The sequence below is a fragment of the Portunus trituberculatus genome, chromosome 21 (genome assembly GCF_017591435.1).
Source record: "Portunus trituberculatus isolate SZX2019 chromosome 21, ASM1759143v1, whole genome shotgun sequence".
NCBI classification, from domain to species: Eukaryota; Metazoa; Arthropoda; class Malacostraca; order Decapoda; family Portunidae; genus Portunus; species Portunus trituberculatus.
Genome location: NC_059275.1, coordinates 12664689 through 12691987, shown reverse-complemented (window position 1 = coordinate 12691987; position 27299 = coordinate 12664689). Strand labels below are relative to the sequence as shown.

Sequence of the window (27299 nt, the reverse complement as noted above, 5' to 3'; positions counted from 1 at the left end):
GTTATGAAATAGATTAAAGCCTATCATTTTCTCATAGCTCAATTTTCTGATATCACAGTAGTGTTTGGCTATGCAAAACACGAGTAAAACGTCTTTTTTCTTCAGTTTCGGCTCTGTAACCAAGGCACCATTCGATCATTAATGCTGAATCTAAACTATATTTTTCTGTTATTATATGATTTTTTTATTTTTTATTTTTCTGTACATTTACATCACTCGCCAAATTTGCGTGGGGGGAGGAATGGGTAGAGTGAAAGGTGACAAGGTACAACAAGCCCTTTCATTTTTTTCCTCTCTCGTAATGGTACCACTGTATAACCCTCCACAACAAATCACCCAGCACGTGTATGTTTGAGTATGCGTACTGATTATACCTTAATGCTGCTTTAAATAACCAGCAGCCTCTGTCAGACACACGTGGGAAGGTGCATTGCATTAGACGAGAAGAGGTGGAGGGACACAAGTAGGCAGGGGAAGGAACAGATTGGTGATGTTGGCAGAATTATAGTGGTGAGCGACATGACTGGTGCTGATTTGTTCTTGGATTAGTTTGTGATTCTTTCAAGAGGTAGTGACGGTCTTTCCTTCTCTACATGTGTCAGTAAATTGTGTTTACTGTTTTTATTGACTTTTCACTTCAAACGAGTTATCTTTGCCATATTTCTTGGATAAAGCTGCAGTGTCTTTTATATTTTTACTTTGTTTCATACACTTCCCACAAATTGACCATTGATTGCATGTATAATTTATCAGTAATTCACAAGTTTTAGGTATATTTGCCGGCCAATGTTGCGAAGACATTTCAGCCACTGACAGCAGGATAACCAATGCCAACAGATGTCCATACTAGCCTTAATGATTTTGTCCTGATTGTCAACTTACTCGATTTGTGTTGGCATGATAATCTTGTCAGGGTTTTGATGGCTGGCCATTCCCTCTTATGAGAACCTTAAAGATCAATTCCCTTGTGTTTCCAATGGTGCTTCTGTTCCAGCCTACCTTGCCACAGTTTAGGAATTGCCAAATGATATGTATGTAGTGACCACTGACTAAAAATCACAGCCAGACAACCAAATTAGGAGGTTCGCTGACAAGGGGGTGATTGCAAGATAGTGAGTAGTGTTTCCAATGGATTAGTAAAAAATAAATAAAAAAAAATAATAATAAAATAAAATAAAAATTATATATATATATATATATATATATATATATATATATATATATATATATATATATATTAATATATATATATATATATATATATATATATATATATATATATATATATATATATTTATTTATTTATTTATTTATTTATACACATAAAGAAATTGATTATGGTTCATTAGGAAGCCTTAAGCAGCCAGGTTGAGGAGGCTGATCCTGCCTAACTATCATGCACTCTAGATGGTGACCTAGAGTGGAATGTTGCTTGTCTGAACCTGACAGGAGACATGAGAGGAAAGCTACAGCAGGACATTGAAGTTATACAACACACTGCTTGTCCAGCTGTGATGGCTGCCCTGGCCCAGGTGGAGCTTTCTCAACTTTGATTGTAAAAGATATTTAGGTGTATCGCACAAAGAGTGAGTTACATAGGTTGATTTAGTCCAGAAATTATATAGTATAGATACCATTATAAATGGTAATACTCTCAAAGGCACCAGTACAGTCTGCACTGTCATCTCGTTTTTAGTATCATCTTGAAGATTTTGCCCAACATTTTTTTATGCTTAGATTTAGTTTTGACAGAGCCTATTTTTTTGCAGTTTTACGGAGGTGAGCAGCAACAGCAGTAGCCATGAAGACCACCTTCACTACGGTGGACCTGCTGGCCGTGGTGGCTGAGCTCAAGCAGAGGTAATCTGGCTTCATCTCACCTGCCAATCCTTCATTTGTAGACCAACCCACTCATAACCTTTAGACACAGTTATTCTTATCTTGTGTACTGTTGAAGTATAGTGAACTGGAGACATTGTTTGTTGTTGAAGATAATGACCATATTGAGGGCAGGAGTTCTGTGTAAAATAGAATGGCTTAATTACAAAAAATAAATCAGTGACTGAGTAGCAATTTGTTAGTAATTTGTAATTAATTGATGGAACACAAAAACAATTGTTACTCAGGCTTGCTCAGTGTGATCTGATCAGCACACACAGCAGTGTTGAAAGTTATTCATGAATGGTGGGTTGCCACTCTCCCAAAATTTAACATATCCCTTTGCCATTTGACTCTTTAATTGCATCACACTAAACTGATTAGTTAGTTTTCTGATAGAAATCAGATTTGTCACAATAAAGAAAGAGTGACGAGGATCTGTATCTTGTGATGGGATTGTTGAGGCACAGGTCTGAAACCATCCAGTCAATCAGTCCTTATCTCTTGTGCAGGGTGGTGGGGCTGAGGGTGGCCCAGATATATGATGTGGACTCCAAGACATACCTCATCAAGCTACAGAAGCCGGAGCAAAAGTGTGTGTTGCTGCTGGAGTCAGGCTCTCGTGTCCACACCACAGAATATGAGTGGCCCAAGAGTCCTGCACCGTCTGGCTTCTCCATGAAGGTGTGACCTGCTTGTGACACCACTGATGATTGTGTATGAGTGAGATGTGCCCCATTCTTGCTTTCCATGTCTTCAGTTTCAAGAGTGCTCTAATATTTTTGTCTTCATACACATGCACAGTGTAACATGAGGTTGTGTGGATATTGGTAGAGATGAAAGCACAGGTTATTTTAAGTGGGAAATGTTCTGTACAGGTTTTTTGAATTCTTGTTTTAACCATGGAATTTAGGTGTAAGACACTGGTGGGATATGTTTATGTTCAATGTCAGTTGCTGAAATTGTTATTGTATTATGATTTCTACAAGTTTTAGGTCACTGCAGTATTGCATGATGATATTGAGTGGTATCAATGGACAGTTGATTTACCAACAATTTTTACACAAAGATATCATGACTGTAATTAGTGGGACCCTATATGGCGCCACTCCTACCTGGGCAAGAACAGGAGAGGACCAACACCACCTTCAAATCTGCTAATTGCCAGTCACACCAGCCATTTTATAACAGTTGAGAAGCCAATTAAGTGTGGTGTTTGATAGTATAAAGTAATGGTATGATTACAAGGTCTGCATTGCCCCCACAGCTTAGGAAGCACCTGCGTAACAAGAGGCTGGAAGAGGTGCAACAGCTTGGCGTTGACCGAGTGCTGGACCTCAAGTTTGGGTCACAGGAGGCCGAGCACCACATCATTGTTGAGCTGTATGACCGAGGTAACATTGTGCTCACAGACAGCACCTACACTATCCTGAACATCTTGAGGCCCAGAAAGGAAGGAGAGGAGGTGAGGTAGGTTCCAAGCTTTCATTCTGACTAAAATATCTTCTTGCAGCTTTTATGATTTTATTATTGTCTAGAATTTCCACTGAGGGTAGATGAGGCTAAGAGTGTGAATGTTGTGTGTGGTGCTTTGTCAACGCCTTCCTTTGTAGGATTACCAGCCTTGCGTACAATGATATTTAAAACCATAGCATCCTTGTCTCACTCCAGATGTTAATTCCATTTATGCTTGTAGTTTGCTTTGCTATGAATTTTTCAAGTTTTGGAATAGTTTAAGTGCTGAAATATTATCAGGAACTAAATTTTTTCTGTGAGTTTTATTTTACTAATTTTGTGGTGATGCAATCTTTTCAAATAGATTTTCATATCTTGAATTAATATAATAACTGTTTTATATCCAACTGAAAATGACACCTAGATAATGGCAGTAATGAGGATGGTAGGGATGACAATAAGTGTGAAAATGACTCATTCACAACCTTTAGATTGGCAGTGCATGAAAAGTACCCTCTAGACCGCGCACGCCAGGCCCGCCCCACCCCATCCATGGAGGACCTGCGTGCTGCACTCTCTGCTGCCAAAGAGAACACCACCATCAAGAAGGTTCTCATCCCCATGCTGGGTTAGTTCATAGCTTTGTTGCTAATATTTCAGCAGACAGGGAAGAGCTGCTGCAAACAGGAAAAAAAATAATTTGATACTCCTTACTTTCTTTGCTTCATTTGATCAGCTTTATTGATAAATACATGTGAATCTTGGTTCACAGGGATTCAGTTTATGAGTTTTCAGAATTGTAAATAAAGTAATTTTGTCCCTCATTCTAGTTTACTAGCCTAGATTTTACATGTACAATTAGAAATTTTGTAAAGAATTCTTCATAATTACTAGAAAGTGCATTAATTAGATCAAAAAGAAATTATAATTGTTTTGATTTCTACATTTTTCATTTACAAATGTATTTTGAAGAATGTAATTCATATTTATGTTCTTATGTTTTATGAGTGATGTATGGGCAATGCAGACTGTGGTGGTGGAGTGGTGGAGCATGAGCTGTTGGAGGCGGGCCTGCCACCCAACACCAAAGTGACTCAGTGCCTCAGGACAGAGGAAGACCTCGTCCGCCTGCACACCGCTGCCTCCCACGCCCAGGAGGTGGTTACAGACTGGGCCAAGAGACCAGCATCTCAGGTCAGTCCGTGGGAATCTTTTGTAATCCTAATTAATAGTCAAATAGCTTACTATGCTTCTATCATCCTTTGTGCTGTGCTTAGCACTACTCCTCAGCAAGTCCTCTGGTTTGCTGAGAACCTGTCAGTCATCAAGCTTTATAAGGAGCCTGTCAGCAAGTCACAGGAATGAAGATGAAGAGAGAATATTAAGAAAAGTAATTTAGATAGAAGAGCAGTTCAAAGAAGCTGTGGTGTGTGGCAAAGGATACATTGGCTCTAGGTGGTGTGTGTTTGTGTTTTGCAGGGATACATCACTAAGAAGATGGAGAAACGAAGTAAGGTGGATGGTACATTGGAGGATGTCCCCATCTACCAAGAGTTCATTCCAATCCTCTTCAGACAGTATGCTGATGTGCCAGTAGACACATTTTCAACATTCAACCAAGGTATGTAGTTAGTTGTCAAGTGTCTAGAAGTGTAAGTAACATTTCCCACCTTAATGTTGATGTTGCACCATCCAACATTATTTGAACAATTTTCCTTTACTCAGTCAAGGTTATGTTTTAATGTGAATTGCTGTTTCCTTACATATTAAAACTGCAGGTGAGATATAGCACTAACACGATTAGCAATATTTTCATATATAAATACTGCAAGTTACTCCTCACAGGCACCTCAGAACTAAACAGTATGCTGAGACTTATATTTACTTGACCTTAATTACCTCCAAGCTGATTGTGAGTAGCATTTGTATTTACTCCTTTATCTGTTTACTATTAACATGCCAATTTTCACTCAATATCATATAGTATTTATAGTTATTTTTGTATTAGTTATATGTGAATATTTACTGTTTAGATTGTAAGTTGGATCACAAAATTGTATTTGTTATGGTAATACATCCTTGTGGTCAGTCTGTCTATCTACCTATGAGTGTGTGGTGGTTTGTCTGAGCTACCTTGTGCAGTATTGCTAGTCTGATACATAAACAGAGAGATCAAACTGCTTCCATACTTCAGTGCATGCTTGGCCTCTTCCACAGCTTGTGACGACTTCTTCTCCAAGTTAGAGTCAATTAAAATAGACCAGAAGGCTGTACAGAAGGAGAAGGAGGTGCATCGGAAGCTGGAGAATGTGAAGAGAGACCACGAGAGGCGACTGCAGGAGTTAGTGGAGCATCAGAGAGAGAATGAGGAACGGGGGAGGTTGATTGGTGAGTTGTCAAAGTGTGCTGGAAATTGGAATATGTGATTGGCAGATGTGAGGTGTGTGTAGCTGGCTGATTGGTGAGTGCTGGTGTGTGTATGTTGTTTGGTGAGTGTTGTCTGGGTGTAGTGGAGTTTGTGATTGGCAGATGTGAGATGCGTATAGCTGGCTGTTTGGTGAGTGCTAGCATGTTTATGTGGTTTGGTGAGTGTTGTTTGGGTGTATTGGAGTTTATGATCAGCAAATGTAGCTGACTGATTGGTGAGTGCCAGTGTGTGTATGTTGGGTGCTCATGTGTTAGAGAGAGTGTTAGTGTGTGTGCTGGGAGTGGAATGAATGATTTGTGTGACAGGCAAATGTTAACCATGGTACACATTATGCAGGTAAAAAGAGAATAGATAAGTAGAGGAATTGACTAATGAATATTAGTGAGGGAAAACAACATGAATATTTAAGACTACAATCTTACATTTTTTCTCTCAACCACAAGAGCTCAACAAGGACCTGGTGGACAAGGCAATCTTTGTAGTGAGGAGCACTGTTGCCAACCAGGTTGACTGGGGACAGATTGACGAGTTGCTTGCCGAGGCCCAGGCACGAGGTGACCCTGTGGCCTTGGTGATCCGGCAGCTGAAACTGAAGACCAACAGTATGACTCTTCTCTTGAGGTGGGTCAGGTCTCAAGGTAGTCATCTGTGGGCTGTCTGGTGTGTGGAAACTTTACAATCATTCTTTTTTCTCTTCCTTTCAGTCTTTTTTTATCATGTTATATTTTCACAGTGATCCATATGACTGTGAGGAAGATGACCTGTTCCTTGACTCAGACGAGGAACGAGAGGAAGGCAATGAGTCCACCAAGATGAGGCCAATGATGGTGGAGATTGACCTTGACCTCTCAGCCATGGCCAATGCTCGGAGGTGTGTGTGTGTGTGTATTTACCTAGTTGTATTTACCTAGTTATGTTACAGGTTTCGAGCGGGGCTCATAGTGACCTGTCTCCATATCTACATTTATCTAACTTCTCCTTAAATTTGTGCACACTTTCTGCTGTTACAATCTCTTCACTTAATCCATTCCAGATGTCTACTGTCCTATGTGGAAAACTGAACTTCTTGATATTCCTATGACACTGATTTTTCATGATTTTCTTGGAATGTCCTCTTGTTTGTCTGTCTCCCTGCTCCGCCAGTGTTACCAGGTCTTGTTATCTATCTTCTCCATATGGTTTACTAACTTATACATCGTTATTAGGTCTCCTCTTTCCCATCTATCCTTTAAAGTTGGTAGCTCCATCTCCTTTAGTCTTTCTTCATAGGAAAGATCTTTTATTTCAGGGACCATCTTTGCAGCAGCCCTTTGTATCCTTTCTAGTTTCTTGATATCTTTCTGCCTATATGGCGACCATACCACTGCTGCATATTCTAGTCTAGGTCTTATCATAGTTTTTAATATCTTTTCATCATACTTTTATCCGTGAAATTGAATGCTACCTTGATGTTCGTTAGTGTTTTGTATGTTGAAGCAAATAATCCATTTATATGTGTGTGTGTGTGTGTGTGTGTGTGTGTGTGTGTGTGTGTGTGTGTGTGTGTGTGTGTGTGTGTTTGATTCACCTATGGTCATCTGCCAGTCACCCAATAAGCCATTTCCTTACAGAAGAAATAGCTTAGAGTTCATAGCAACTGGTCTTTGAGTAATACTTACCGTATTTGATGGCTCTTAAGACACATGGGCTCATAAGACACACCCACTTGTAGCAGACATTGAAATGAAAAAAAAAAAAAAGATAAATGAGCAGATTTAAGCTCTGAATATGAAGTGAAGGATTTCATCTGATATTAGAAAACTCATATGCATTTAGATCATTATTAGATCCCAATATTTTGCATTTAAAAACTTTGATCTTTGCTAGTACACTACATACAGTCAGCGCCAAAATACTTGGCGCCAAACATTTTCCGCTTCGTGACGCCCTTTTACGAATGATTAGAGATATTTATGGGGTACTTACCTAGACTTTAATACTTTGTCGGGTGATCCTTTCTTTTCACGCAGCTCTTTAGACGTAAGGGGACCGACAGGGCGAGGTTCTGGAGGAATGAGGGCTCAAAGTGTTCCCAGATGTCTTCTATTTCCTTAACCAGCTTGGGGACTGTTGAGGTGTCACGTCCCCTTAGACGCCGTTTGATCAGACCCCACAGGTTCTCGATAGGGTTCAGATCAGGGCTGTTCCCTGGCCAGTCCCTGATATAGTCCACACCCACACACTCAAACCATTCACGGATTAATTTGGCAGTGTGAGCCGGGGCACCGTCTTGCTGGAAAATTTCACTTTGACAAACGGTAAAACAGTCCTCGAGGTGGTCAGCAAGCAGCTCTAAGTACCTGTCTTTATTCACTGTAAGGTTCTTGGGAAGCACTATAAGTTTTCCAGCCCCGTGGTACCCAAAGGCACCCCACACCATAACACTGTCTGGGTGTTTCACTGTCCCCTCTGTATACTTGGGGTGGAAGGGATCTGCACCTCGCCGCAACCTCACCTTCCCCCCACGGTTGCCAGTCACCGTGAACGTTGCTTCGTCACTCCAGAGTACAGTCTTCCACTTCTCCAGATCCCAATTGAGATATTTCTTTGAAAAAATCACCCTTTTCTTCTTTTGCTGGTTTGTTAGCAGCGGCTTTCTTCGAGGGGCACGATGTTGGAACCCAAGGTCGTCACGGCGTTTCTGGATTGTTCTAACATTGGTGTTTTCGAGAAGCTGCGTGTTCCTTTCCTTGAGTTCTTTTGCAGTAATTCGAGGTTCCTGTTCCACTTGACGTTGGAGTAACTTGAGGGTCCTCTGTGAGTTCTTACGTGGCCTTCCTGGTCTCTTCTTGTGAAGCGGTACATCAGCGTCTTGGTCCAGCGCTGCACGGAGCGCAGTGCTACTCCACTTATTATGGAGATCTCCTTATTAGATTTCCCCACAAGGCTCAGGGAAGTTATGGCAGCTATCTGGTCTTCTGTCAAGTCTTTGCCTCCTCCCATTATCCCACATAAGGCACAAAAAGGCACAAAGGTCAAGGTCGCAAACCGCGTGACGCTATAAAAAATACAGACTAAATCCACTCCCCACAAGTGACTGAGGCAGACTAGCGGCCTTGAAACTCACTCAACTGATTAAGCTCCGCCCCCTTTTACCGTCTCTCTCGCGCCAAGAAATCTGGCGTATTTGTTACATGATTATAGGGGGTACTTAATAAATCGAAGGAAAACTTGGCGCATGATTTTCGCGCCAAGTATTTTGGCGCTGACTGTACTGATCCTGCTGTGACTTATGAGATGTAAACATGTACCTGGCTTATGGCATTGGCAGTGAATGTGAGAGAGTCAGAGACTACAAGGCTAATAATCATAATCTTTCTTAAAAATTTTTTTTACATGTATGCAAGGTAAGAATGTCAAAACATAGGTGCAATTTTAATTGTATGAAAGTTTGCCTTATTTCAAGGAGTAATGGCATCACACTATAGAATGCAGTGAATCTTGCCTGTGTCAAGATCAAGATCACCAACACCAATCACATTTGTTTTGGTTCGTACAGTGTGTGCGTTGTGCATGGTCACTTGGCAAATTTGTCCTAGCTGATGTCATTCTATGTAAGTATATTGTTACCTTGAAAGAAAGATTTGTTTTGTGGTGTAGTACCTATCATCACTTTGTTTAAATATGTGAAGATGTCTAGGGTTGGATTTTTGAGCCTCTGTTGCAACCAACCACTGTCTCAATCCTGAACCTTTGCCTCATAGAATACAGGGTCATTTCCTGAGATTTTTGGGGGGAGAAAAGTTGTATCTTATGAGCCATCAAATACAGTACTTACTGGCTACCATTCTACATGATATGCGTGCGGTTGGTTGGAAGGAAATCTTTCAGTGTTGGAACTACCCACCTATTCAGCTTAACTTCTGTTATGTTGGTATCCATGGTATGATGTTTGTGTATGAAGTCAATGAAGTCTGGGGGTACAAGGTTGAAGCTAAAGGTAAAGGGAGGCTGCTGCTTTGTGTACTTCCAGGGAGTGCAATCTCAAACTAAGTTTGTTTCATGTAGCTAAAGTAGTTATGTGTAACATATTATATACTGATGATTGTTTTGATAGGAAAAATTCTATAGCCACATACAGATCAGTGTTATTTAGTACCTCTAGTACACATTAACTATAGATATAACCAGTGTGCGTGCATCAAGATTGCTGTTTCACTCACCTTTATAATAGTAAAAATCAATTTCTTGCATTTTGCCTTTAATCTTTCACTTTGATAACAAAATATTAAAACTACATATCATTAGAGTGATAGAAAGCTACATACAGCATAGTAATTATAGTTGTCCACAATTTTATGCAGAATTAATCAATCTGGCATTTACTGGCATCTCTGAGTCACTTAATGGGCATCTCTATTAATAATGATGATGGGCCCATACAGGTACTTTGACCAGAAGCGTCAAGCAGCACAGAAGGAACAGAAGACCATCAGTGCGTCTCACAAGGTGGTGCAGCTGACGACCAGGAAGACCCAGCAGACCCTGAAGGAGGTGGCTGCTATCACCAACATCAATAAGGCCAGGAAGGTGTTCTGGTTTGAAAAGTTCCTGTGGTTCATCTCTTCAGAAAACTACCTCGGCAAGTGCTATGATATATTGACTCATTTGTTGATTTGTGGTACTGAAGAGTTTTTTGTAACAATAAGGCCTGTATTTTTAAACACTGGGTTCTTATTAGAATTATTTTTGAAGGCCACGGAAGCTATTACCCAGAATCTCAATGCTGACACAATTCTTATTTGATTATCAGTAGCATCCCCTAGAGCCTGTTAACCACTTTAACACAGGGACACTTATTTTGTATCCTCAGAGCACTCACCATATCCAAGGTTGTGCTTGTTGCGTCATGGTTGCATTCTGCTAAGATTTTTTTTTTTTTTTTTTTTTCCCACTTTCATCGTTATCACAAAGGTGTATGATTCACTTATACCTGGATAAGTACTGATGTGCCTCTGCTGGCAATAATTTGATTTTATTTATCTACTTTTTTATGGAGCCAGTAGATTAGTTTACCATGAAAATTAACGTTTTCTGTCATTTGTCATCTTCAGAAAATGGCGAAGAGAAGACAACCTATAATTTTTTTAAATTTGCGTTTATTTATTTCATAATATATGTACCTTGTACAAAAAATCACTTGCTATTATCATTCTTCTTTGGGGAGAGAGAGAGAGAGGGAGAGAAATTGCCTCTGAGTCAGGTATCCCCCTACCACATCCCTACCCGGATACAGTGTAGGGAGCTGTTTGCTATTGCCCTTAGTGAAGAGGTTAAAAGTTTAATGAGGCACCAAAGCATTTGCTGGTCTAAGTGAGTTCTGTGTCCAGTGCTGGCAGGACGGGATGGCCAACAAAATGAGCTGCTGGTGAAGCGGCATCTGCGGCAAGGGGATGTATATGTCCACGCTGACATGCACGGGGCAGCCAGCGTGGTGATCAAGAACCCTAGTGGCCGGGAGCCTCCTCCCAAGACCCTGCACGAGGCTGGCATCATGGCACTCTGCTACAGGTGCTGCCTTGATGATAGAAACCTTATTTTGATATTTACCTATTTCCTATGTTTTTTTTTTTTTTTTACATGTGTGTGTGTGTTTGTGTGTGTGTGTGTGTGTGTGTGTGTGTGTGTTGCTAAGTGAGTTGTTTGTTGTTAGATTATTGTTGCTTTTTTTTTTTTTTTTTTTTTTTTTTTTTTCTAAGTATTGACTGCATGAAAGGAAACTCTAAATTCCATGGTTTCTTCAAAAGTTTTGTGTTAGTCTCTAGTGTATTGATATGGACTGCAAAGATCTATTAGACCATAACCTGCATGATTTATTTAGTAGATAAGTGATGTTTGACTGACAAAAAAAAAAAAAAAAAAAATATTCATGAAGATCATGTAAATAGTGTTCTGAGTATGAAGTCACAATTTCCAAGTCATTTAATGAAGATGCTGTGATTGCCTTATATGCAACTCAAAGGTTGAATGTTTAGTGGAACTTTACTATGACCACATCAAACATATCTATTATCTTAACTTATTTGAATGATGGCATGTAATGGAACACTTTTTACAGCCGGGCATGGGACGAGAAGGTGGTGACATCAGCATGGTGGGTGTGGGGGAACCAGGTGAGCAAGACAGCACCTTCAGGAGAGTACCTCACCACTGGATCCTTCATGGTGAGGGGCAAGAAGAACTTCCTGCCACCCTCTCACCTTGTCTATGGCTTTGGCTTCCTCTTCAGACTGGAGGATGATTCGATCCCCAGGTATGGTGACACTGCTTTACTGTCCTGTAGATTGCACTCACTTGTACCCTCACCAGTGCCTCATTACCTTCTGGCACTGCACCTTCTTTTTCACTTAATTCATGCATTTATTTTAGCATCTTGAAATTTGTCCACTCTCTCTCTCTCTCTCTCTCTCTCTCTCTCTCTCTCTCTCTCTCTCTCTCTCTCTCTCTCTCTCTCTCTCTCTCTCTCTCTCTCTCTCTCTCTCTCTCTCTCTCTCTCTCTCTCCACTTATTACTAGGCCGAGAATGAACAAGTGTAAAATGGATAAATCTACTGGAATCCTCTTCTCATATCACATTATCTCAGAACAAGTACTTACATATGTCAGTCCATTACATCTTCCTTCATCAGGCACGCTGGGGAGAGAAAAGTCCGCACCCAGGATGATGACCGTGTGGAGGAAGCTGATGCCCAAAATGAGATATCGTTGATTGAAGAAGAGGGAGAGGATGAGGAAGAAGAGGAGTCATCCAAGGAGAGAAAAATTAAGGAGGAAGGAAATGAAACTGTGAAGAAAGAAAATAATGATGAAGAAAATGGTTTGTTGAAGTTTATTGGTTCCACAGTAGCTAGTTTTCCAGCTTGTGTTGCAGTTGTGATTGAGATAAAGGGTGTTGCAGTAATGGTTTGATGGTCTTCATTGGGTTGTGTCCCTTGTCACATTCTGAGTCATGTACAGCTATCAGTCACTACATTCCTCACACTCTTGTATTGACTGTAGATTAGATTCTAAATATAAATACATCTCAGATACTTTTCTTGACTTCATAACTTTACATGAATAAAGATATTCAGTATTACATCCCTCTTTTATGATCTCTAATATTTTCATAAGATCAAGGTGATATTTTAAGTTGCCATATGTAGGTTTGTAAAGGTGGATATGTATATATTTTGCATGCATCTGAAAATCCCATTACAAAGCCTAAGAACTCACCAACTATGACCTTTTAGGAGAGGAGGGTGAGGAGGAGGTTGAAAACAAGGATGAAGGCAGTGAGAAAGGCACAGGGGACATCAAGAGTGAGGACAAAGACAAGGATGCAGAGGAGAGCCAGCAAGAGGAAGTTGTGGAGTTTCCTGACACAATGGTGGAGATGTCCCACATAGGAGGCGCCCAGTGAGTGTTTTGCCAGACTGTTTATTATTTTATTTTTTTATTTTATTTATTTTTTTTTTGGGGGGGGCAGTTCTTCCTCTTACATAAAAAAGTCTTTTCCTCCCTCTGACCACACATGTGCCCCATTGTCATTTCCTCAGTGTTTAGTAATTTATAGCATTTATTTATTTATTTATTTTATTTATTCACTTTTTTTAATTGACAAACTAGTGACACTTCTCACAAACTGAAGTAATCCAATATAGTACTTTTGTCACAGAGAATTTTTTTTTTTTTTATTTGTTTATTTATTTATTTATTTATTTTTATTAATCTAGGAAAGAACAAAAATTGCAATAAAAAATAGGCTCACTGAGGTGCTGAGTCCATATGGAGATGAAATTTTTAGCCAAAACCAGAGGATAGTTGTCTTGAAACTCCCCTCTTTAGAAAGTTCAGGTCTTCAGAAGATGGAAATGCAGAAGCAGACAGGAAGTTCCATAGTTTTACAAGAGAAAGGGATGTATGATGGGAATACTGACTAACTCTTGCTTTAAAGAGGTGGACAGAATAGGAGTGAAAAAATTTTGAAAGTTTGTGAAGGGAGCCAGTGGGAGAATGGAATATTGACAGACAGCATTTAAGGACTTTGACTATGCAAGGTACAAGCACAAAGGCACAGTTTCTGGGAACGTTAGGAGGAATCCCATCAGATCCATAAGCATTCTGAGGGTTTAAGTCAGCGATGCCAAGGAAACATTATTGTGATGAATTTCAGTAAGCACCATGAAGTAGCTTAGCACACATAAATGGATATCTGACATGGAAGCAGTAGTCATTCCAAGGAATATCAACATAATACCTTCTCAGGTCCCTTTAACAAGCAGAGGCAAAATGTCAGAGGCACCTTTACTTAGAGCAGTGCTGTCCAAACATTTTCGCCTATTGTACCCTTTATTACCTTATCCTACTGTTACATACCCCCCCACACCGTCCACCATTTCTGAACAAATTCAATTTTATTTAGGATAATGCAAGTAATATATTAATTAAATATGAAAAAATGTATAACAGGAGTTCTGGTCAATAAATTTGAATTTATTACACAGCAATAAAAAGGATGATTTAATAACACAATGCATGAAAAATACTTACAACTTAATGCGAGATGTGAGGCTGATGTTCACTGATGATTTTTTCCATCCTTGGCGGTACTGAGGCTACTGCAGTGATTAGGCTTTGTTCCAGGTTGACATTTAGTTTGTTTCTCTGTTTCGATTTGATAATGCTCAGTGCGGAGAAAGACGCCTCACAAAGGTAGGTAGACCCAAATGGCAGAAGTTTTTCTAATGCCATTTTTCCTATATCAGGGTGCTCCTTCATCACAGAGCTCCAGAAGCGAGTGACATTTGAGCTTTCAAATAACAGTTTTAAGCCACGGTCTGCACACACTTCTATCAGTGTTTCCTGGAAACAAATAGGAAGCTTCTCGTGTTCAGAAAAGAGGAATGGGTTCCTAATCCAGTCCAGTTGTACTGATCGTTCATGTATGTCAGGAAAGTAAGACTTAAAAGCACTAATAAGGCTGGTCAAATGTTCCACAATGACTGGTTTCAGAGTGCCTTTCTCATAATTGTTAATGGAAAAGTAGGCATCTGACAGAGGAAAGCACGTAAACTCTCCCCCTGAGCATGTTTTCTTCCACAGTTCAATTTTCTTTTGAAAATCAGCAACTTTGTCATATAGGTTGAGAATGTTTGTGTCTTTACCTTGCAGAGACAAATTTAACTCATTCAGTTTGCTGAATATATCTGCAAGATATGCCAGTTGTGCAAGCCAAGTAGTGTTTTCAAAATATGTGGCAAAAGGAGACTCATGTTCTGATAAGAAGGAAGCTACCTCATCTCGCAACTCGAACAATCTGGTGAATATCCTCCCACGCGACAGCCAGCGCACCTCCGTGTGAAGTAATAGCTCTGTGTGCTCTGACCCCATGCTTTCACAAAGTGTGTGAAACAGACGACTATTAAGTGGCCTTGACTTTATGAAGTTGATTACCTTGATGGCATCATTCAGAGTTCCATGCAACTGTGGGCTCATTTTCTTTGAAGCTAATGACTCTCTGTGAATGATGCAGTGAGTCCACTCCACATCAGGATTTTCCTTCTTAATCCTTGCCACTAGTCCCTTCACCTTCCGGTCATAGATGCAGCAGCATCTGTACACATACTCATGCAAGATTTCCAGCTCAGCCCTTGTTCAGAGAAGAACTGATTAATGACATTAAAATAGCCTCCCTGTTGTGTGCTCTTCTAATTTTTTGCAAAATAGTATGTGTTCCTTGATATCATCTTCATCAATGTATCTCACAAAGGAGACAAGATGAGCCTGCCCACTAATGTCAGTTGATTCGTCAACTTGGAGTGCAAATGACTGGCTTGCTTTCATCTTATTCACAACTTGATCTTGAATATCTGCACTCATTTCTCTTACCCTGCGCGAGACAGTTTGGTGTGACAAAGGAATTGCTTTTAGTTGGTCAGCTGTCTTTTTATCCACCATTATTTCAGCCATCATACCTGCAGCTGGCAAAATAAGTTCTTCAGCAATACTGAATGGCTTTTTGGCTTTAGCAATTAATAAAGATACAGCTAAAGATGCTTTCAGAGCTTTGCCTGAAGTTGTCGTGGCTTTCTGAAGTACTTTTTGGGAGCACTGAAAATCAGAGAGCTTTCTTTTGAAGAACTCTACCGGTTTACCAACATGACACTGATGTTTTGTTTTCAGGTGACGCTGGAGGTGAGCTGGTTTCATACTACTGTTGGCCAGCCTCTCCCCACAGAAGAAGCACAAAGCTTCCGGAGGATCAGAATTCGTTGCAGTAAATCCCAAAAGCACATAATCTTCCTTGTACTGCCGATATTTAGGAATATCTGTCTTCTTTTTCTTTGCACCTGTTTGATTTCCTTCGTCTGCGTCACCGCTGCGGCTGCTACAGCTGCCACTTTTAGCCATCTATCCATTGTTGCTGTTAACGAGCAACTGCCTTCTGTAAGCTTCTGTTATTTTCAAATAAACAGCCGCACTCACTCTGACGCCTAAGAGAAGACTGAGTCACTGAGCAAGTGGGTAGCAGTCAGCACTGCTCTCGTACACGTACAATACGCGTGCTTCCTGAGTAACCGACCCGTCCCTCGGACTCCCTCCCCCTACCTTTGCCTTCATAGAAACCATGGGAAGTTTCTGCTGTGTGTGTGTGTGTGTGTGTGTGTGTGTGTGTGTGTGTGTGTGTGTGTGTGTGTGTGTGTTCGTCGTCTTGTCACGTACCCTTATGATCTATGTTGCGTACCCCCAGGGGTACGCGGACCCCAGTTTGGACAACACTGCTTTAGAGGATCCTCAGGAAAGATTAGAGAGAGGACAAGATAAAGATATGAGATTGTGATTGGAGCCCAATGGAGTAGATAGGGTAACTATAAGCAGAAGGATTGGAAGTTAGAAAAAGATCTAGAATGGTGGACATATCTCCAAGATGGTCAGGAATATGAGTAGGGTATTGCACCAGTTGCTCTAGGTCATGAAGGATAGCAGAGTTGAAAGCTAATTCACCGGGATGGTCAGTCAAGGAAGAGGAAAGCCAAAGCTGGTGGTGAACATCAAAGTCTCCAAAGATGGAGATCTCTGCAAAAGGAAAGGGTATCAGAATGTGCTCTACTTTTGCAGTTAAGTAGTCAAAGAATTTCTTTAAATCAGAGGAATTAGATGAGAGGTATAAGCACAGATAAATTTAGTTTGAGAGTGACTCTGTAGTCATAATAAAATAGTGGAAAACTCACAAGATTCAAGAGCATGGTCACTAGAGCAAGCCGAGTCATTGCCCACATAGACACAGCATCCAGCTTTGGAATAAAAATGAGGATGTAGAAAGTAGGCAGGAACAGAAAGGGGGCTACTGTCAGTTACCTCAGGTACCTGTGTTTCAGTGAGGAAAAGAAGAGATTTATGGTCTGCCCAGTAGGGGAATCTGAAGTTGGTGTAAGATTTGCCATATCTTATTTTGAATATTGAGTGAAGGGTGTGTGTGTAACTAGGTGTATGTAGTTTTGTATAAAGGAAGAGAGTTGTCTCTAGAGGGCAGGCTGTGTCTGCCCCCTTGTGTTGTAACATAAAGGGAAACATTCAGTAAGGTCACACTGGCTTTAACGATGACTTCACAGCATCCCCTGTTTCAGTGCATTAGACCTCTCTGTGAGTAATTATTGTTTTAGCAGACATCTACTGCTTCCACCTCACGTTTGAACTACACCTGTGAATCTGATTGTAAATGTATACACACAGGCATCCTGCTTGAGCTGTCCAACTTTCTAAGGGATGGCAGTTTGGTATAATGAAAGATTAGTACTTTTATTATTGCGTAAGGCAGCGTAGGAGCCTCTCAAGAGTGTCAGAAGCTTATAAATGCATCACTTTCAGTGTGGAGCACAGATAGCAGAAGAGGATTTGACTTAAAGATAAAAATCTTACTAAGGAGAAGCTATTTATTGACTGCCTTTGTTTCAGATTCTCACTTCGCACCAGAACAGTGTCCACTGTCTCCCACACTTCAGGACAGTCTGGGGGGCAGGATGATGAGGGAGTGGAGGGGCAGGAGGTGGTGTTCCTGGGAGATGACAAGCCAATTGTTGTGCAGAGAAGGAAAAATAACTCTGTGTCTTCGTCTGGTGGCAAGGGTGAGTGTCAGGCTGTTCTGAACCCATGTGGTGGTGTATTTACTTTTCAGTTTCATTGACTATTTATTAGGAATCATGCCAGAAAGAACAGTTTGCATCATATTATTCAAACATGTTTGATTTTTTATTCAGTAACTGTTTTTAGATTAGGATATTTTATATGAACTACTGTGTTCCCTAAAGGTAAGAAGGGAGGAAAGAAAGGTGGTGAAGGACAGAAGGGAGTACCTGGCCACACCAATCAGCTGAAGGAGGTGGAGGAGGGAGGGAATGAGAGCAGCAAGGGAGGTCCTCCCAAGCGTGGTCAAAAAGGCAAGATGAAGAAGAGGGAGAAGTACCGTGACCAGGATGAAGAGGAGCGTAACCTGAGGATGAGCCTACTGCAGGTGTGTGTGTATGTGTGTGTGAAAGTTAATATTTGTTCATGATAGGATAGTTTGCTCTACATCAGGGGTAGTTTCTACTGGGTGAAAATAATGAAAGTTATGGATTTTCACATCTCTTCATACTCCAAACTCTCTACCCCCAGTCAGCAGGCAGCAACAAGGAGAACAAGAAGGCTAAGGCTGGCAAGAAGGGGGGCAAGGAGGCGAAGGGTAAGGCACCTCCACCCACACGTGCAGGTCCTAAGAATGTGCCAGTGGGGAAGGATGGCCCAAAACCTCCCCAAGAGACTGTTGACACCCAAACACCTACTGTCAAGGAGAAGCCAGCACAGGAAGAGGAGGAGGAAGATGAGGAGGCAGTGCAGGTTTGTGGATTGTTTTTATGCCTTGTATCAGGAGGTACATACATTCTTTTTTCGACTCCATACTTGGTGAAGCAGCCTTCCTACCCTGACATTTAACTTTAGCCACGTGTCAACTCAATAGATTTTTGTTGGTGAATAACATTGGCCAAAAATCCTGATGAGTGAATTAAGCCACACATTTGTCAACCTCACTCCATGTCCATCTTCCCATCCCCACTCCCTCCATGTTTCTACATTTCTTAGAGCCTCTGCCTCTCTCCTCCATCTACATCCCTGCTTCCCTGCCCCCTCCCCCCTTCTCTCTCTCTCTCTCTCTCTCTCTCTCTCTCTCTCTCTCTCTCTCTCTCTCTCTCTCTCTCTCTCTCTCTCTCTCTCTCTCTCTGGCAATTTGAATTTTTTTGGAAATAAAAGCTAACTTTCCTGATTTTTTATCATATACAGTATAATTATTTTATGAAAATTGTAATAGCAAGACAGCTTCTTTCTTATTTCTCTTGGTAACTAATCAGTAAACCCAAGGAAATGCTGCCCTCTCACCATCACCTTTCTTGTGCTCAAAGCTCCAAGCTACATGTGTCCTGTGTATGTGTGTGTGTATTGTATTTTGTATTGTATTCATGGTCGCCTGCTGGTCACCCACCCAGCCTTCCCATTATGGAGTGAGCTCAGAGCTCATATACTGATCTTAAGGTAGGACTGAGATCACATCATACTCCACACACTGGGACAATAAAGCTTCAGCCCCTTGAGTTAATCCCATACCTACTTGCTGCTAGGTGAACAGGGGCTGCACATTATGAGGATCGCCCATTTGCTTCGCCGCGCCCAGGACTGAACCCAGGCCTTCTCAGTTATGAGTCAAGTGCTAACCACTACACTGCATGGTGTGTGTGTGTGTGTGTGTGTGTGTGTGTGTGTGTGTGTGTGTGTGTGTGTGTGTGTGTGTGTGTTTTGTGTTGCCCTGTCTTTCATTGTACAGATGTTGAAGTGGTGTGTGTCTTTGTCTGTTTGTCTCCCTTTCTTACTACAGGGGTCCTCCCATAAATTGCAGGAAAGGAACCAAGAAAATGTGCACATATATTGAAAACACACTAATCGAATAATAGAACCATATGTTATAAATAAGACCTGCTAAGACTGCCCCCAAACTGATAATTCCTGAAACATAAAACATTATTATTCCACATACAACAAAGTTCTTACGTGTAGTTGCTGGACAATGAGCTTGCAGAGGAAGTTGGGGGGGTCATGAGGTACCGCCACAAAATTATCTCTAGCACAAGGGGATGCCTGCTGCACTGTGTTCTTGATGGCATCTTTACATTTCACCATGTTATGCACTGTGGACTCTTATTGGAGTAAAATCTGCCTACCTAACAGAGCTTCTCACTTGCCTCAACCTTGGCTCTCATGTATAGTTACTCTTGAAGTGAAAATATTTTACGTTTCTTGATAAACTTGCCGTCCATCACTACACCTATAACACCCATCTCTTTCGTATTTTTGGAAGGAGGCACAATCACAAACCTAGAAAGCTCACAAATACTACATATCACCAACCTACAAAGATAAAAAATATCATGATATTTAGCAAACGTGAAATATAAACCATAACACACTCAAGCTGGAACAACAACGCTGGATAAAAACATAATCACAGTGTCAAACTGTTTCATTGGTTCTTTGTTATGTAATGTTTAGTTCATATATTTTGACATTTAATTAATATTTTTGTTGTTGAAATATAATTTTTTAATTTATTTTATTTTTATTTATTTATTTTATTTTTTATTTATTTTTATTTATTTATTTATTTATTTTTTTTCTTGGTTTTGGTTTTGGCAGAAATAAATAATTTTAGCAAATATATTTGGTTCTCAAATGAAAGTTTCTTTCACCAAGTTTGCATAAAGTGGGAAATTTGCACATTGTACGAGGGATGAAAACAAAGGGAGGGTGTGCATAAAGCTGGAAATGCATTAACTGAGGTGCACACTAGAAGAGGACCTCTGTATAAATGAACTTGTGTAAGAAGCAACATTTATTGTCTTTATGGGTAGTAATTCAATGTTCTATAGTATATGAGGTATATATTTACAAAAACTTATTAATGTATGTGTACTTTTTTTTTTTTTTTTTTTTTTTTTGTGTGTGTGTGTGTGTGTGTGTGTGTGTGTGTGTGTGTGTGTGTGTGTGTGTGTGTGTGTTTTCTCCTGCCCAAATTTCCCTTCCTTGTCTTAGTTAAACAAATTATATTTCTTTTCTATCTCTTTATTTACATATTTATTGTTTTCACATGCTTTTTGCTTTGCATTTCATTTATATTAATTTACTTGCTTAAAAATTTTCTGTCAAAAAAAATCTTAGAAATGAGAAAGAAAATCTTAATTTAGGTAAAAGTTGCTACACAGAGAATGATTGCAGGTGGCTGATGACCTGGCCATTCTGGACGCCCTGACAGCCTTGCCTGTGACCGAGGATGAGCTGCTGTTTGCTGTGCCGGTGTGTGCTCCATACAACACAATGACTAACTACAAGTGAGTCTGTGAAACAACACATGATATTTGTCCACTCCTCTACCTCTCATTGTTAATGATCAAAATTTTTCGCAACATTCTTGCATTATCTTTTGATGTGAAAGATGGCATTATTTATCTTTGTTGATTTTTAAAAATGAATGTTCATTAATTATAGTATTTAAGAAAGTATCCCTCATCACGGTTCACCGTGGTACAGTGGAACCATGCATGCTTTGTGGTTGGAGCGGTCTCCAAGTGCACGGGTTCGAATCCTGTCCACGGTCCGAGTGTAGGTTGGGCTTCCTCACTCGGGGCAACGGTATCCTAGCGGGTTGGCTTTGAGATAAGAGGTACCTCAAAAAGTACCCCCTTTAGCCCAGAAATTCCCATGAAAAGCCCACACGGTATGAAAAAAAAAAAAAAAAAAATTCACTCGTGGTTTTAGAAAGTATACAAAACATTATTTGTTCCCATTCAATACTTAACCCTTCCTCCTCATCTCTTGGATCACGCAGGTACAAAGTAAAGCTGACACCAGGGCCAGGAAAGAAGGGCAAGGCATGCAAGACAGCCCTGGCTCTCTTCATGGGGGACAAAACAGCCTCAGGTCGAGAGAGGGACCTTCTCAGGGCAGTCAAGGAGCAAGATTTAGCCAAGAACCTCCCGGGGAAGGTCAAAGTGTCAGCCCCACACATTACCAAAGTGAAGAAGTGAATGTGTGTGTGTGTGTGTGTGTGTGTGTGTGTGTGTGTGTGTGTGTTTACCTGCTTGTTGAAGGTTGTAAAAACTGTTATGATTATCAGAGAGCAAATTTGGAAGATATGGAAGATATCCCACTTTGAGAAATAAGATAGGTCTTCCATAGTTCTTTTTAATGTATTATGAAGAATATACTTAAAGGGGTTAATGCTAAATGTTAATTAAGCAACACCATTGTTGTTTGTTGCAGGTTGATACTTGTGATTCCGTGCCTATATATAGGTGTACAGACAGGTGAAAAGACTAGATTAGATTAGATAGACAGATACCATAGATATAACTAAGTAGGTAGAACAGATAGTGAATCAAACTTGTGGGATGTTCAAGATGAGATATGTTGATTATCTATGAAGTCCAACATTGTTACAGTGATGGTCGATAAATACTTTGCTGAACTGACATGTTTTATTGCAGCTTTGTTTTCCTTCTGCATATTGGTAAGAAGAATAGCTACTCTCTCTCTCTCTCTCTCTGCTATGAGAAGCCAAGACAGGAAGAGTATCTGTCAATTCTGAGTCACGTTATCATGGAGGAGTAAGGTAATGATACTTGCTGAATGAAATATCAGTCAGTGAAGGTATGCATGGCTGGGCTTGAATGATGTCAAGTTGAGGCCACAAGTATAAAGGGTAGACAGGAACAATGAAAGATTAGTGGAGAGACATTTGGAGTAAAGAACTGTTTGGCTGAAATTTTCCTACTCTGTTTTATTTGATTCTGTGTGTAAAGTAAAGTAAAATTTATTGCCATCATATATATATATATATATATATATATATATATATATATATATATATATATATATATATATATATATATATATATATATATATACATATACACATAACTAACAAAATAGAGAATAATTGCCATGATCCGTCGAGCCTGGGCTCCCTGACGGAATAATTTATAGTAATTTCAGCAAGACTACGTATAGTAAAATATTACTTGCATCTTTATCTTCATACATTTAATATACATATACATATCTAAATATATAAACTACTTATTCGGTATATGCATGCATACATACATACATACATCGGTACATAAACTTATGCATCCACATATACCACCCACATATACATATACATATTAATATTGTGTGTGTGTGTGTGTGTGTATTTACTTAGTTGTATGTTACAGGGCTTGAGCAGGGCTCATAGTGATCTGTCTATATCTACATTTATCCAACTTTTCCTTAAATTTGTGCTCACTTTCTGCTCTTACAATCTCTTCACTTAATCCATTCCATATGTCCACTGTCCTATGTGGAGAACTGAACTTCTTAATGTTCCTCAGACAATGACTTTTCAGGATCCTCATGGAATGTTCTCTTCTTTGTCCATCTCCATTCTCCATCAGTGTTACCAAGTCTTGTCTATATCTTTTCCATACAGTTTACTAACTTATACATTGTTAATAGGTCTCCTCTTTCCCTCTATCCTTCAAAGTTGGTAGTCTTTCTTCATTTATTTCTGGGAACATCTTTGTTGTAGTCTTTTGGATTCTTTTTAGTTTCTTGATGTCATTCTGTTTGTATGGTGCCATACCACTGCTGCATGTTCTAGTCTAGGTCTTATCATAGTGGCTATGATCTTTTTCATCATACTCATATTCATGTAATTGAATGCCACCCTGATGTTAGGTAGTGTCTTGTATGTTGAAGCAAATAGTCCATTTATGTGTCTTTCCGCAGCCAGGGTGTCTTGTATAACCACTCCCAGGTCTTTCTCTTCACTCCTTTTCATTATAATCTCTTCTCCCATTTTATATTTCCAAGTAGGTCTTCTATTACTTTTACCCTTTTCCATTACATGGCATTTCCTGATATTAAATTCTAATTTCCACTTTTGGCTCCATTTCCAGATCTTATCAATATCTATCTGTAGTTCCTTGCAATCACCGATGTTCTTTATTATTCTCCAAAGCTTTGCATCATCTGCAAACAAATTTATGTAGCTACTCAAACCCTCTAGTATATCATTGACATATACTTGGAACATAATTGGGGCCAGCACTGAACCCTGTGATACACCACTGGTTACTGTGCTCCAGCTTGATGGGGTGTCTCTTATCATTGTTCTCATTCCCCTATCTGTTAGGTAGTCTGTCATCCAGTTTAGTATATTTCCCTTTATTCCTCCCATGTGCTATATTTTCCATAGTCTTCTATGTGGTACTCTGTTGAAAGCCTTTTTAATATTTCTAGATACACAATGTCAACCAATCCTTCTTTCCCTTGTACTTCATCTATTACTCTTGTACAAAAGCTTAGTAAATTTGTTAAGCAAGATCTTCCCTTTCTGAAACCAAATTGTGAGATTAATTATATCATTTCTCTCCAGATATTCCAACCATTTTTCTTTAATGACAATTTCACAGGTCTTTCCTACATTAGTTAATGACCCTGGTCTATAATATAGGGGCACTGTCTTTTTTCTTCCTTTGTATATTGGGACTATATTTGCTTTTTTCCATTCCTTTAGTACCTTCCTTCCATTAGAGAGTTTTTGATTACATCCAAAACAGTTTCCACCAGTTGTTATCTACATTCTCTTAGTGTCCATCCTGATACTCCATCTAACCCCATTGACTTTCTTACATTCACCTTTTCTAGTAATTTTCTAATTCTGTTTTTGTACCACGACATTTCTTAATCATTCCTGTGTTGCTTGGCTGTTTGGTTTTATGAACTCTCCCTCTTCATTAAATACTGATTTAAAGCTCTCATTCATGTATAGGCACTGTGGAATTGCAGCACCCACTATTTTCACTTGATATTATCAATAATATTCAATTTAATGATTTTTCTTGAATTTTTTCTTTATAACTTGTACAATACATAATCCTTAAGCTTAATGTCTGTAGGTATCCCTGTTTAAAAAAAAATACAAAAACCTTTGTATGGAACTGTGCACATAACAGTTCCAGTGGTGTGGAGTTTGGCTGCTTTGCACATATGCACATAGCAGGCTGCTCACAGGGCTGTGAGGGAGAGGGAGCACTGTCATTACCACAATGCCAACCTTGACACGCTGGTGAAAGGTAGTCTTTATTTTTTACTCCAAGTGTGTTGTACTTAAGAAATGGTGTACCAAGGAGAAAGTTATTTATCTTTTTGCACAAATTAAAATAAGAAGAATGAATTTGATTTTTAAATGAATGGATCAAGATTGAACTGTGACAGTTTAGATTATAGTAATTAAAAAATGCTTGATTTTTCTTCTTTTAGGATACTATTAAGTTTCTGAATGGATTTTCTTATACTTGTGTGTTTAGTTTTACGTAATATTAAAGCAATGGCTAAAAATTTTTTGGAGTAGCACCTCCACCAATTGTAGCTACGAGCTGCCACTGCTCATAAGTTCACTAATTTCTTCCAGTGTTTCATATGTCCTATTTCCCTGAATTAACTTAGTAATGATCTCTCTGCTTGTCATTTTTCCATTTATATACTTATAAAAAGCTTGGGTTCCTTTTCATATCTCTTCACTACATCCTTTCCAAAATTTCTCTCCTCCTCCCTTCTTATCCGAATGCATTAGTTTCGTGCCTCTTTATACTACTACTTATTTACTTCATTTCGTTGCTTCCTTAATTTTTTCCAAGCTGCATCCTTACACTTTTTAGCTGTTATACATATAGCATTATATCACATGTGTTTGCCCTCTTTTACTCTGTATTTGGGAATATATCTCTTTACCTCCTCATTATACTCATCGAGGAATATATCATATTTCTCTTGAATTGTCTTGCCTTGCATAATTTCCTTCCGCTCATACTACCGAAGTAACTTCTTAATTGTCCATAATTTGATTGAGCGTGGTTCCATCTTTTTTGTTTATGTCCCTCATTGCATTTAAAAATTTCTTTATCCTATAAATTGATTTCTAGCACCACATGATCACTTCCCACTGGGTTATGATATTTTATGTTTGAACAAGGCTCCGTTTTATTTTGTGAATACCAAATCCAGTATTGATGGTTCGTCTTCCCCTATATATCTTGTATAGTCCTTCACCCATTGGTCCAATGTGTTTACCATTGCCAGTTGTAACACTTCCTCCCCAAAATGTGACTGCATCCATTTTTTCCCAATTTACATGCTTGCAGTTTAGATCTCCCACAAGTAGCACTCTTCTGTTTGGCAATATAGTATTCCTTTTGCATTTTTTTATTTATATCAAGCCTCCATGTATTAGTCTTTGGTGGACGAAGATATATGCTACTATGATACTCTTTTTTCCCCTCCCACTGGTCCTAAATGTTATGCTTAAAACCTCACCCAGTTCATCTCTGTACTGCACCTTCTCCACACACACATATATATATATATATATATATATATATATATATATATATATATATATATATATATATATATATATATATATATATATATATATATATATATATATATATATATATATATATATATATATATATATATATATATATATATATATGTGTGTGTGTGTGTGTGTGTGTGTGTGTGTGTGGAGAAGGTGCAGTACAGAGATGAACTGGGTGAGGTTTTAAGCATAACATTTAGGACCAGTGGGAGGGGAAAAAAAGGAGTATCATAGTATATGTCTTCGTCCACCAAAGACTAATACATGGAGGCTTGATATAAATAAAAAAAAAATGCAAAAGGAATACTATATTGCCAGGACAATATGTTAAGAAAAGACAGAAGAGTGCTACTTGTGGGAGATCTAAACTGCAAGCAAAAATGGATGCAGTCACATTTTGGGTGTTACAACTGGCAATATATATATATATATATATATATATATATATATATATATATATATATATATATATATATATATATATATATATATATATATATATATATATACACATATATATCCTCTCGAGTCATTATCAATACTCCTCTTCCTGCTTTTCCCCTTCTGTCTCTCCCCCAAACATTATATCCCTGTTCTTTGAAATTTACTAAGACATCATAACTTGACTATTTCTGTTATACATACCATGTGTGGTCCTTTTTCTAATATATAATCTCACACTTCCAAGTTTCCTGATATAAATGCATCTATGTTTGTGTACATAACTTTTGATGCTTTCCTTCCCCTTCCCAAATATATAATTTCCTCAGCCTCATGTCTAGCACCCTCTAGTAGAATTTTTCTCAATCTCTGTCCTTCTCGCATTTTTTTTCCTTAGCTTCACTTCTCATTTCTCTCTCTTTTTCTCTTTCTACCTGATTCATCTCTCTCTATCCAAATGTTGTTATATTCTGCCTTACCAGCCAGCTTTTCAGTCCTTGCAAATATTTCTTCTACCCTTAATTGCAATTTCATTTTAACTTTTAGTGGTCTTTTGGTTCCTTCACTA

The 27299-nt window shown here is 39.1% G+C and overlaps 1 protein-coding gene across 5 annotated transcripts; it reads left to right on the top strand.

The window, feature by feature from the left end:
• Window positions 1–218: 218 nt before the first annotated feature.
• Window positions 219–22331, top strand: LOC123507246 (nuclear export mediator factor NEMF-like). 5 transcript variants are annotated; one of them, XM_045260001.1, is made up of 20 exons: window positions 219–345; window positions 1770–1860; window positions 2391–2562; window positions 3146–3348; window positions 3825–3961; window positions 4361–4527; window positions 4813–4954; window positions 5551–5721; window positions 6205–6382; window positions 6495–6632; window positions 10186–10382; window positions 11131–11311; window positions 11859–12053; window positions 12429–12616; window positions 13032–13197; window positions 17737–17906; window positions 18090–18292; window positions 18436–18657; window positions 21082–21194; window positions 21692–22331. In XM_045260001.1, the coding sequence occupies exons 2-20, from the start codon at window positions 1802–1804 to the stop codon at window positions 21888–21890; spliced, it is 3201 nt and encodes a 1066-aa protein (XP_045115936.1). In that variant the 5' UTR covers window positions 219–345; window positions 1770–1801; the 3' UTR covers window positions 21891–22331. The 5 variants fall into 5 exon arrangements, with proteins under 5 accessions (XP_045115936.1, XP_045115937.1, XP_045115939.1 ...); XM_045260002.1 differs by having other exon boundaries at window positions 303–510; XM_045260004.1 differs by lacking the exon at window positions 219–345 and adding an exon at window positions 550–568.
• The last annotated feature ends 4968 nt before the right edge of the window (window positions 22332–27299 follow it).

Coding starts and splice junctions, on each gene's coding strand:
- LOC123507246 (XM_045260001.1), top strand. CDS start 1,802: ATGAAGACCACCTTCACTACGGTGGACCTGCTGGCCGTGGTGGCTGAG. Junction 1,861..2,390: donor GTGGCTGAGCTCAAGCAGAG/GTAATCTGGCTT, acceptor TCTCTTGTGCAG/GGTGGTGGGGCTGAGGGTGG. Junction 2,563..3,145: donor CGTCTGGCTTCTCCATGAAG/GTGTGACCTGCT, acceptor TTGCCCCCACAG/CTTAGGAAGCACCTGCGTAA.